Source organism: Coregonus clupeaformis, chromosome 4, assembly GCF_020615455.1.
Source record: "Coregonus clupeaformis isolate EN_2021a chromosome 4, ASM2061545v1, whole genome shotgun sequence".
In the NCBI taxonomy this organism is placed as follows: Eukaryota; Metazoa; Chordata; class Actinopteri; order Salmoniformes; family Salmonidae; genus Coregonus; species Coregonus clupeaformis.
The window spans coordinates 17281451-17294463 of NC_059195.1; the positions used below are offsets into that span (position 1 = coordinate 17281451).

General features: G+C 43.8%; 1 protein-coding gene across 1 annotated transcript in view; it reads left to right on the forward strand.

Annotated features, from left to right (window-relative positions):
• The window catches only part of lrp2a (low density lipoprotein receptor-related protein 2a), a 76898-nt gene that overhangs the window by 20278 nt on the left and 43607 nt on the right, over positions 1–13013 (forward strand). Inside the window, exons 14-29 of the mRNA XM_041865108.2 lie at positions 121–323; positions 408–548; positions 703–906; positions 1583–1775; positions 2604–2729; positions 3324–3454; positions 3743–3880; positions 3983–4267; positions 4464–4703; positions 4852–4971; positions 5191–5307; positions 5831–6211; positions 6925–7173; positions 7859–8070; positions 8180–8364; positions 8468–8696. Of these exons, the coding sequence (XP_041721042.2) occupies positions 121–323; positions 408–548; positions 703–906; positions 1583–1775; positions 2604–2729; positions 3324–3454; positions 3743–3880; positions 3983–4267; positions 4464–4703; positions 4852–4971; positions 5191–5307; positions 5831–6211; positions 6925–7173; positions 7859–8070; positions 8180–8364; positions 8468–8696 (3154 nt within the window). The remainder of the gene's footprint in view (positions 1–120; positions 324–407; positions 549–702; positions 907–1582; positions 1776–2603; positions 2730–3323; positions 3455–3742; positions 3881–3982; positions 4268–4463; positions 4704–4851; positions 4972–5190; positions 5308–5830; positions 6212–6924; positions 7174–7858; positions 8071–8179; positions 8365–8467; positions 8697–13013) is intronic.

Genomic DNA, 13013 nt, shown 5'->3' on the forward strand with positions numbered 1-13013 from the left:
GGATGTTTTTTGGCCAAATGTCTGGAGAGACCATATGTAAGAAGTCAAAACAATGCAGGTTCCCTGTCTCTCACAATGGGAAATGTACAGTCTGCTCATGGTATTCTCTCCACCTTTCAGGAAAACAGTTGTCCATGGAGGTGCTGTGATCCCCCATCCCTTTGGCATCAGTCTGTTTGAGCACACTGTGTATTTCACTGACTGGACCAAGATGGCCGTGATGAAAGCCAACAAGTTCAGTGACACTAACCCTCAGGTGGTCTACACCACATCTCAGACCCCGCATGGAGTGCAAGTGGTACACCAACTAAGACAACCATATGGTAAGCATGTCACGGGTACAACTACACTGATCTGTCCCACTTCTGCATGTTCTGTCAGTGACTGAGCGTGTGTTGTGTTGACAGTGGCGAATCCTTGCGGCGCAGACAGGGACGGCTGTGAGCAGATCTGTATTCTAAGCCACAGGTCAGACAACCAAGGACTGGGCTTCCGCTGCAGGTGTCGTATGGGCTACGACCTGCATGCTGATGGCAAGAGATGTGTTGGTAAGACCAACACATAAACCTCGTTTTGCTTTTTCTCTATTAACATTGGACTTGGAACACTTCAATGTGCTGTGTCCTTTATACTGTGAGTGCCCATGTGGTGTGAAATATGAGGTAGAAGATTGGTGGTGGATGTCTTCTTATCTCGTTCTAGCGGTGAGGCAGTTCCTACTCTTCTCCAGCCAGCTGGCTGTCCGAGGCATCCCGTTCAACTTGTCCTCTCAGGAGGATGTCATCCTTCCTGTCACTGGAACGCCCTCCTACTTCGTTGGGGTGGACTTCAGCGCAGAGGACGATGCCATCTTCTTCTCAGACACGGCCAAAGACATCATCTACAAGCAGAAAGTGGATGGCACCGGTGAGAGCGGCCTACATTTATTTGGTTGGATTGATGACTCGATACTGTATGTAGAATCAAACACTGAATTTTCTGTTAAATATATTTTTATTACTGAATTTGTAGGTCATTATTACTGAGTGTGTTTTCCATTTATTAGAATGTGAAGAAATACTTTTTTGTAACCATGGTTACATCCCTACATATATCCTTTCAAACAGAGAGTTCAAGCATGTGATCCAGCCGAGCTTATACCGGCAGTTAGGGGAGTGCCTTATGGAGCCGGGTAGTGCAATGGGGGAGGAAGGGAGAGAGGGAGGGAGGGAGAGAAGGAGGAAGGGAACGGACAAGAGCATGGACAGCAGTGAAACTATCACGTAACAGCTCAAAGTCAGGCTCCAGAATGTGATAAAACAAACACTGGGAACATAATTAATAAAGGTTGTAGAAGATTCAATATTTATCTTCTAACTTACATGTAAAATAAGTTACTAATGTGGTAAAGAAATTCCAGTAGAAAATGAAACCACAATCTGTACTGGCCAGTGGTGTTGTTTTTGCAACATAGGGTTGACCAGCCCTAGTTTTCTCTGTCAGGTCTACATAGGACAAATGCAAGCTGACAGTCTATTTACTTAAATGTGTTCCTCTTTCATCTCCGTATTAAATGGCGGTGTCACCGCTTTGATTTTCCCAGGCAGGGAGGTGCTAGCTGCCAATAGAGTGGACGGCGTGGAGGACTTGGCTTACGACTGGATTTCAAAGAACCTCTACTGGACGGACCCACGCTTCAGGAGTATTTCAGTCATGAAGGTGGCCGATCAGTCCAGGAGAGCCATCATACGCAACCTGAACAACCCCAGGTCCATCGTGGTGCACCCTGTGATTGGGTAAATACAGCTTGGCTGGAGCTGAGGAGGGGGGGTCAGGGAGAGAGGCTTGGTGCCACTTCCAACCTCTGTTGCAACAAAAACAAAAAAAGGGAGGGAGATCAGATATGATAGGCTTATATATCTTGTTGATGCTTGAAGAATGCTGACTTTACCGCTGAATACATGCTTTTTACAGCATAATATCCTAATTTAAATGTTTGGTTCTATTCAATTCATTAATATAAATGCTAATAAGTTAATATTTGTTTAAGATTCATTTAAAGGACCATAGGATGTCAAAGGGAAACAAAGTTAGTGTGTGAAATTGGTCAAGTACTCCAATGTCCTGGGCATGCACAATTTAGTGAGGGCATTAGCCAGAACCAGCAGAGCTCAGAGGCCCATGCTTTCATCCTGGATCCCTGCCTCTTAAGAACATGAAAAAGCATTAGCAAACTGAGCAGTTGTCTAGTCACACCTAGTATAATGCGAGAGGTACCGACCCATTCATAGATTGTTCGCGCTTTAAATCCCAAACCTGATAAAAGGACTCTTTATTTAGTGCTAGTGGGACATTTCCAATAGCTTCAAAGTCATAAGGCCTCTGGGTCCAATAGCCTAGATTAGTGCTGCATGAAGGCCAGTATTGTAGTGAACACTAAGAACTTGGCTTAAACGGAAAAAGCCCTGTGGAGCTCTGAAATAAACTGTCTATATTTCTCAGTTCATAAAAGATTTTGAAGTGGTCCTAAAGCCAGAGTCTACTTCGGTTGAGGTGAAAAATACACTATGATCTTTTCCCATATAAATGTGAGTGTTGGTTAATGTGTATGTTTTCTTTGGCAGGTATATTTTCTGGACCGACTGGTACCGTCCAGCGAAGATTATGAGGGCCTGGTGTGATGGGTCACATGCTCTGTCGATTGTGAACACTACTCTTGGCTGGCCCAATGGCCTTGCTATCGACTGGAGGTGAGCCAATGGTCCCAGAGCCTAGCAGGACCAAAGGAATGGCCTCACAATACGCCATTCTTCCTCTTCCAGTAATACTCCATCAAGAAAAGAAATAGCAATTTCATTCATAACAAATAGATCATTAGGATTGACTTTGTCACTACATTTCAACATTGTGCCACGATTTGCATTGAGTTGAAATCATGCTATTGTTCACCCATCTACAGATGTAGGATCTTAATTTGACCTGTATTGTAACAGCAAAATAATATTGCATCAACAAGATTTGAACGTTTAGTCTATAATGTTGCTTGATTGGTGGTTAGGTTATTAACTGGTCAAAATGAGGCTGAATGAAATGTGGAATACTGTTAATCTGTTAGTATGTTAGTGCGGGTTTTTAGTGAATTTATGTAAATCACAAAGCTCATCTGCATTTCCTGCGGTGCAGGAAAATTCTCAGCAACAAAAGAGTGATCAAATTAAGATCCTACGTTTGTAAGATCTCATTAAGCCTCTTATCAGACTGATCTTCCCTAATACTCCTCCTGACAATATGTTTGTGCAACAGTGTTTAATAATGTCTGTCCTACTGGTCCTGTCTCCCCCCAGCTCCATGCGCCTGTACTGGGTGGATGCCTTCTTTGATAAGATCGAACACAGCACCTTTGATGGACAGAACAGGCTGTCTTTGGAGCGCATCACTCAGATCTCACATCCTTTTGGTCTCACCATTTTTGGAGGTGATTCAATTTTCTCCTTTTTAAATTCACGAAGAATGGAATGCAAAACTATTCCATCAGTTGCATTTAAAGCTACCTTGTTATTGTATAAAAGCTTTCATCGTTAGAATTTCATTACTACTTGTCAATCCAGCTTGATTGATGATCATTAGAGAGAGCAATTACCGTGTCATCTCAAACATTAGTTCAGTGATGATATGAGATAAAATAGCTAATGTCATAGGTTGTGCCCTGGTATTCCCAATGCCGGGTCTCAGTTTCATGAGCATTCCTGCTTGGCCCATCCAGGTTATGCATATTTCACTGACTGGCGCCTGGGTGGGATCGTGCGTGTGCGCAAGACTGACGGGGGAGAGATGGTCATCATCAGGCGGGGAATCAGCCACATCATGCATGTCAAATCTTTCAACTCCAACTCCCAGACTGGTGAGAAACTATTTCATTGTTTTCCCTGCTGCAGTGTTTATGTTATGGAGGATAACTCTGTGGCCATCACTGGATTCATTTATCCTTTGCTACCCCTCTCAGGTTCCAACTTCTGCAATAGGAATACTAACCCTAATGGAGACTGCAGCCATTTCTGCTTCCCGGCGCCGGACTCCCAGAGGGTGTGTGGCTGTCCGTATGGCATGAAGCTGGCGCCCAGCCAGCAGACATGTGTAGAGGACCCTTCCAACGAGCCCCCCACGCTGCAGTGCGGTTCCAATTCCTTCTCCTGCACCAATGGGAAATGTGTCCCTCAGAACTACAGATGTGACGGCGTTGACGATTGCCATGACAACAGTGATGAGGCCAACTGTGGCGGAGCTCATAGTAATGCATTATGTTATGTTTCAATGGAGTATACTAACTGTTTGTCACTCGAGGCACATTATTGGGGCATTAGAAATAATCTTTAATATACTTATACTTATATTTTGGATACTTTAGTATACTTAGAATGGCTTGTTACAGTGTTAGAAAGTAGCAAAAAATGTATGTTTCATTAATCCTTACTTTTCTTTCTCAGACACTACCTGCTCACCCAGGGCATTCTCCTGTGCCAACCAGCACTGTGTGCCCAGTGGATGGCACTGCGACGGGCACAACGACTGCTTTGACGGCAGTGACGAGCGGGACTGCCCCACCCAGACCCCTGGCACCTGCGCGGCCAACCAGTTCACCTGTGCCAACAACCGCTGTGTCCCACACACCTGGGTGTGTGACACGGACAACGACTGTGAAGACGGATCGGACGAGGCCAACTGCAGTGAGTCTCCTAGTCAAGGATCACTTTTATTTTCACACATTTACTATAGGAGTAATTCCTCTGTTGTTGAGTGTCTTTTTGTGAATGTCTGTCAGTCATGATGTGTTGCATCTAACTGTTAGCTCCATTGGTCTCTCTGTGTTGGCAGACCTCAGTGGTACATGCCACCCGGAACAGTTCCAGTGCCCAGACCACCGCTGTATAGGCCCCAGCTATGTCTGTGACGGAGACAGAGACTGTATGGATGGGGCTGACGAAAAGGGCTGCAGTGAGTGTCTCTGTATTATTTCTGCACTGTACTGTATTTAGGAACTTACATAGTTGGACAGCACCAACAACAAGTGTCACACAATTTCAAGTCAATTGAATATACTGTAAACACAAGCATACATTAGCCTCTTATCCCATTGATCTTATTCCATGTGTATTTAACAGTACACACAATGACTTTGCATCTAAACGCCATCCTTCATTGTTGTTTTTGCAGTTTACAACTGCACTCTCTATGAGTTCAAGTGTTCTAATGGACATCAGTGTATCAACTCCTACTACCGCTGTGATGGGGTCTTTGACTGTAGCGATCACTCAGATGAGTCTGGCTGTCGTAAGTTTTCAACTTCTTTGTTTTAAGTCACAAGAAAATGTAATGATCAGTTTATATATTCTCCTTTCTTGCCTTCCTCACTGCTATCAGACGATCGCGAGCCCTTACCAGGTAGGAACAACCTCAATCATTGGTTAAACCTCACGTGTAGCTTTGATTCATCCCAAAACCTGCCATCCACACTAACCCTCTGAATATGGGTAGAATGTTGCAAAACACAATTGTATATATATATTTTTGTCTGTAGTGACATGTAGAATGTACACATAGTGGGTTTTGATACAGAGTAGAAATGCAATGGCTGTTGTAAGTATCCAACTTCTTTGTTTTGAGTCACAAGAAGAAAATATAAGGATTAGTTTATACATACAGAGTTGATCAACCAACTGGTCTTAGAGCACAGCAGTTTGAGCAATACTCTCAGTGAAGTGACATCATCTCTAAGGTTCTGTTGTGTCTTCCTCCGGAGCTTCAGCCACACTTCACTAAACTGTCTGACCTTGCCTTCTCCTGCTGTGCCCAGCCACCAGACCCCCAGGGATGTGCCACCATGAGAGTGAGTTCCAGTGCCAGTCAGACGGCAGCTGTATTCCCTCTACCTGGGAGTGTGACGGCCACCCGGACTGTGAGGACGGCTCAGACGAGCACCACGTCTGTCCCCCCCGCACCTGCCCCACCACCCTGTTCCGCTGTGACAATGGCAACTGTGTGTACCACGGGTGGCTCTGCGACGGCGACAACGACTGTAGGGACATGAGTGACGAGAGAGACTGCCCCACGCCACCTTTCCGCTGCCCTAGCTGGCAGTGGCAGTGCCCGGGCCACAGCATGTGTGTCAACATCAGCAGGGTGTGTGACAACAAACCTGACTGCCCCAATGGTGCAGACGAATCCCCGCTCTGCAGTAAGTCACCATCTCTGGTTCTCTGCCTTTTTTAGGCCAGCCTGCTAATAGTGTCATGTTACGAAAATGAAGTGCACTCTTTGTAATTTTTCTCTTTGTAATTTTCTAGTTTCACTGGTCACTTGAAATCTAGACATATTTTGCACAGCATTTCTGGTCACCAACGAATTGAGTGCGTTAATGTTTGTGAGGAATTTTTGTTATGTGTGGAATCTTGTGTTCAAATCATGCATGTGTTGATTTGGTCTGTATTAACTTAAAAGTGATCTATGATTTTCCTTTCTTGCCTTCCTCACTGCTTTCAGACGAGCCCTTGCCAGGTAGGAACAACCTCAATCATTGGTAAAACCTCACGCGTGTAGCTTTGATTCATCCCAAAACCTGCCATCCACACTAACCATCTCAATATGGGTAGAATGTTGCAAAACACAATTGGAGGATAAAAGGAAATTCTTGTCTGTAGTTACAAATGTAGAAAATGTGTTTCAGAATGTATAAATGGTGGGCTTTGAAGAAATTCAATAGATATCATCTAGGGTAGATGATGCTGTGACGATGCTCTATTTGTAGCACTGTGATTAATTGAGCAGCTAGCTATAGTAGTGTCTTCATTCAGTTTGTTCATTTATCCACATTGCCTGTTATGTATGACACCAAGGTGTTTCATTTTCTTACCATCTGTTATCCACTCTCTCCTCTTCTTACCCTCCTAGACCAGGAGAGCTGCACTGACAACAATGCAGGTTGCACCCACGGTTGCATCCAGGGGCCGTTTGGGGCCCAGTGCACGTGTCCCATGGGCTACCAGCTGAGTAATGACTCGAAGACGTGTGATGACATAGATGAGTGTAGCCCCCCTGGCCTGTGTAGCCAGCACTGCTTCAACGAGAGAGGCTCCTTTCGCTGTCACTGCTCAGACGGATACACTCTGGAGGCTGATCAACGCACATGCAAGGTCTCAGGTGAGGAGGACGATGTGTGTGTGGGGAGGGGGGGGGTTGAATATGCTTTTTGTGCTCTTTTTGTGCTCTTAGAAACAATTACTCACATACATTTAGTCCACAACATACTCAATTATGTTTCCTCTAAACATAATAGGCCTAATTTCAAAATAAGACACATCCTCCCACTGTGGATTAAATCCAGTCTCCTAGATGACAGGCAGAGATGGATATACAATATATCTGATTGGCCCACACAGACATGATAAACTGTCCAGTGGCTGGACAGGACAGGACAGGAATGATCTAAATGGAGCCGGTGTTGGCCCCAGACCGCCGGCGGATGCACTCTCTCTCTTCTTCATTCTCTCCCCACTCTACTCTGATTTCCCCAGATAAGACAAATAACATATATGTCACTCAATGACTCTCTCTCAGGGTAATTAGGACATCATCAACAACAAAGGGCTTTTTTATGAGCAGTGTGCCTGACATGAGCCCATCTACCTCAAAGATAACCAGCTGAAAAGCCCTGTAATTCAATCTGCCAGTATTCCCAACAAGGCTGCATTGATTCCCTGCTGTAGATATCTGAGGAGCTCAATTGATCTTGTTTTGTACTTTAAGGAATCATTTTCTATAGCTGATGAGAAGTCTCATTTGAATTATAATGCACAGGTGAGAAGAGAGTGTTTTTTGTTTACAGGTTCACGTGAGGCTTTCCTTTTAGTCGCCAGCCGAAATCAGATTGTGTCCGATGACATAACCACTCAGCCCAATGTGGTCCGCTCGCTGGTCCGGGATGGACGAAACATTGTGGCGCTGGACTTTGACTCAGTGACTGATCGTGTGTACTGGTCTGACACCAGCCAGGACAGAATATGGAGCGCTCACAAAAATGGCAGCGACAGGGCTGTGGTGAGTATCGAATGCCCTTCCATTTCCCACAAAAATGCTACATTTTCTACATTCTTTAGGGAAATGAATGAACTCCAGTCACTTAAACATATGTGTGTTGATTTGACAGGTTTTTGACAGTGGAGTGACAGTGACAGAGAGCCTGGCAGTGGATTGGGTGGGCAGGAACCTGTATTGGACTGACTATGTTCTGGAGACCATTGAGGTGTCCAAACTGGATGGCACCCAAAGGACTGTCTTGGTCAGTGAGAATGTGACCAATCCCAGAGCCCTTGTGCTTGACCCAAGGGACAGGTGAGGCTCATCTTTAGAGAGTAGAGTACACTGTGGAAATACAAATGTAATGAATGAAAACAGCGTAATTGACTGTAACTATAACAGTTGATCTATTGTGCAGTGCTCACCTCATGTTCTGGACAGACTGGGGGAGGAACCCTCGCATTGAGAAGGCCAGTATGGACGGGAAGATGAGGACAACCATCATAAGCAACAAACTGTACTGGCCCAACGGCCTAACCATTGACTATCCCAACAATCTGCTCTACTTCGCGGATGCCTACCTGGATTTTATTGACTACTGTGATTACAATGGCAAAAACAGGAAACAAGTTCTGGCCAGCGATCTGGTGAGCAAATTGAAATTTTTCTTTACATAGATATGATATCATTGATATACGCCGAACAAAAATATGACTGCAACATGTAAAGTGTTGGTCCCAGGTTTCATGAGCTGAAATAAAATATTCCAGAAATGTTCCATACACACAAAAAGTGTATTTCTCTCAAATGTTGTGCACAAATTTGTTTACATCAGCATGATCATTACACAGGTGCACCTTGTGCTGGGGACAATAAAGGGCCTCTCTAAAATGTACAGTTCTGTCACACAACACAGTGCCACAGATGTCTCAAGTTTTGAGGGAGCGTGCAATTGGCATGCTGACTGCAGGAAAGTCCACCACAGCTGTTGCCAGAGAATGTAATGTTAATTTCTCTACCATAAGCCGCCTCCAACGTCGTTTTAGAGAATTTGAAAGTACGTCCAACTGGCCTCACAACCGCAGACCACATGTAACCACGCCAGCCCAGGACCTCCACATCCGGCTATTTCACCTGTGGGATCGTCTGAGTCCAGCCACCTGGACAGCTGATGACACTGTGGGTTTGCACAACCGCAGAATTTCTGCACAAACTACCAGAAACCATCTCAGAGAGTTCATCTGTGTGCTCGTCGTCCTCCACCAGGGTCTTGACCTGACTGCATTTCGGTGTCGTAACCGACGTCAGTGAGCAAATGTTCACCTTCGATGCCCCCTGGCACGCTGGAGAAGTGTGCTCTTCACGGATGAATCCCAGTTTCAACTGTACCGGGCAGATGGCAGACAGTGTGTGTATGGTGTCGTGTGGGTGAGCAGTTTGCTGATGTCAACTTTGTGAACAGAGTGCCCCATGGTGGCGGTGGAGTTATGGTATGGGCAGGCATAAGCTACGGACAACGAACACAATTGCATTTTATAGATGGCAATTTGAATGCACAGAGATACTGTGACGAGATCCAGAGGCCCATTGTCATGCCATTCATCCGCCGCCATCACCTAATTTACAAATGTCTCAGGACTTTAGGTACCTTTTAAGGGGAGGACCTTAATGGGTTATGAAAGAAGAATTCACTACAAAACAGTTCTGAAATCTGGGATGTGAAATCTGATGCTCAATATCTCAGAACTATGCTTAGTGCTGATAGAACCTAAAAGTCCCAAGTTCAAAAAAACGTTGTCTATTTATTGAGGAACCAGACAGCCCTTTTCATTATTTTGTTTACAACACATTTTGATTATGTAATAATTAACAAATGCAAGGTTCATAACTCAATTATCTATTTCAAGCAGTTTTGACATACCAAAAGACCAGTAGGCCTATGCTAGTAATTGTTGCTTGAGACCCCATTGCTGGTGACCATGAAAAGTAAACAAACAATTTTGGGATCTGCATATTTATTTATGTCAATCCTCTCTCCCTACAATTTGACCTTTGCTCTGCACCCGATTCAATAGCTGTACAGCAAATTGGCAATCTGTTTGCTGGCTCAGATGTTCTCAAACTATTTGGCCCGCGAACCGCAAAAAGTGGTTCAAAGCTTGCGACCTCCGCGCACGCACATGCACGCACGCACAGGTGAAGCATTTTCAAAACACAAGATACAGAAATAAACTGCATTTTACACCTTCATTTTGAGCTGAAAGTCATTCATGTTAACAGTCAATATCAACTAGGGATATCATGTCACATTTTAACTTCTCTGGAGTCCAAAGCAAGCAGGATCATACGGCCTACCTGTATGCAGCTGGGGTTGCAGGATTGGATGGAAAGCATGATCTGTCAGTAGCCTTTTTCTTCCTCACAAATATCGTAATTAATTAGCCAATTAATGTTACATCTTCATCCCATAAGTATTGAAGGTAGTGCGATGTTACAGTTATCTTTAGACATAAGGCAGTACCACCACTGAGGTATATAATCCACCCAAACTAGGACTATATGAAATATGAAAATGATCAATGAAATCACCAGCCTATTGTTCCGGCAAAGATGAGTCAGTAGCAGATTGCTAAACTGAAATTGATATGGATAATATTAACGTAGGTAGGCTACTCTGCTTTTGCCAGGCAAAACGGAAAGAATTAACCAAGTGATTTATTTCTGGTTACTAATCTGGATATGTGCGCTCGCCTTTGCGCGCCAATGCTTTTCTGGTTCTGAAAGACAGATAACAATAATTTGGTGCAATGCGGTAGACCTATGTTAATGACCAGATCGAATAAGCAAAGGTATAAATATAACATTGAAATGGTAGGCTACGGTTTTTACAGTGGTGGAAAAAGTACCCAATTTTCATACTTGAGTAAAAGTAAAGATACCTTAATAGAAAATGACTCAAGTAAAAGTGAAATTCACCCAGTAAAATTCTACTTGAGTAAAAGTCTAAAAGTATTTGTTTTTAAATATACGTAAGTATCACAAGTAAATGTAATTTCTAAAATATACTTAAGTATCAAAAGTAAAAGTAAAGTATAAATAATTTCAAATTCCTTATATTAGCCAAACCAGACGACACGGTTTCTTTGTATTTTTTATTTACAGATAGCCAGGGGCATGCTCCAACACTCAGACATAATTTACAAATGAAGCATTTGTGTTTACTGAGTCCGCCAGATCAGATGCAGTAGGGATGACCAGGGATTTCTTCTTGAGAAGTGCGTGAATTGGACAAGTTTCCTATCCTGCTTCAAAATGTAACGAGGACTTTTGGGTGTCAGGGCAAATGTATGTAGTAGAAAGTACATTATTTTCTTTAGGAATGTAGTGGAGTAAAAGTGAAAGTTGTCCAAAATAGAAATAGTAAAGTACAGATACCCCAAAAAACGACTTAAGTAGTACTTTAAAATATTTTTACTTAAGTACTTTACACCACTGATTTTTTTATGTATTTTTCTCATTCAGTTTCACACTCTTGACCCCCCAAAACCTTCTCACTGCGCTACCAGTGTTGATTGACAGTTTGCTGGTCCAATCAGAGGGCAGAGTGTGCGTTTCACTAGCAAGTGCGATACTACTGTCTCTGGCTGCGTGAAGAGTAGCCTGATCCACAGAGACTTTGCCACAAAATGAGTGACAAAACGTTACAAAACCAGCCCAGATAATTTCAAGTCATCAGTCTTAAATCTAAGTCGAGTCCCGAGTCTTGAGGCTCCAAGTCGAAGTCAAGTCTCAAGTTGTTAAATTTTTTATAAAATTGAGTCTCAAGTCATCAAATTTGTGACTGGAGTCAGACTGGAGTCCAAGTCATGTGACTCGAGTCCACACCTCTGCAAAGAACCCTAGAACAACATCCAGGCCTCTCTCACCCCGGCTAAGGTCAATGTTCATGATTCCACTATCAGAAAGACACTGGGCAAAAATGGGATTCATGGCAGAGTAGCAAGGTGGAAAACATTGCTCACTAAGAAGAACATGAATGCTCGTCTCAAGTTTAGCAAAAAGCACCTGGATGATCCTCAAGAGTTCTTGGACAATGTTCTTTGGACAGATGAGTCAAAAGTGGAACTTTTTGGCTGACATGGGCCCCGTTATGCCTGGCGAAAACCAAACACAAATTCCACAGTAAGAACCTCATACCAACGGTCAAGCATGGTGGTGGTAGTGTCATGGTTTGGGGATGCTTTGCTGCATCAGGACCTGGACGCCTTGCCATCATTGAAGGAACCATGAATCCTGTTCTGTATCAGAGGATTCTACAGGAGAATGTCAGGCCATCCCTCCGTGAGCTGAAGCTGAAGCGCAGCTGTGTCATGCAGCAAGACAATGATCAAAAATACACAAGCAAGTCTACATCAGAATGGTTGAAGAATAAGGAATTTAAAGTTTTGTAACGGCCTAGTCAAAGTCCAGACCTAAACCCCATTGAGATGTTGTGGCAGGACCTGAAACGAGCAGTTCATGCTCGAAAACCCACAAATGTCACCGAGTTGAAGCAATTCTACATGGAGGAGTGGGCTAAAATTCCTCCACGGCGAGAGAGACTAACTGATAACTACAGGAAGCATTTGGTTGCAGTTATTGCAGCTAAAGCTGGCGTAACCAGTCATTGAGTCTAAGGGGGTGTCACAAGCTGGGCTTGAACTCCGGTCTCAGATGTGGAGAGCTGGGGGTAATACCCCTTAGCCACAGAGGAGGTGTAGTAGGACCCAAATGAAACACCCAAGGCAATACTCCAGGCAAGTAGATTTAATGTAAAAACAAAAGTTCTTAGCACTTCAAAAATAGTCCAACAAAAGTTCTTCTCAGAAAGAGGTATACTAACAAAACAGGAGGCAAAACAAAATAACTCCACGAGGGGAGAAAAACAAACCAAAGATAACTTAGAAAACCTTACTTGGAAAGAC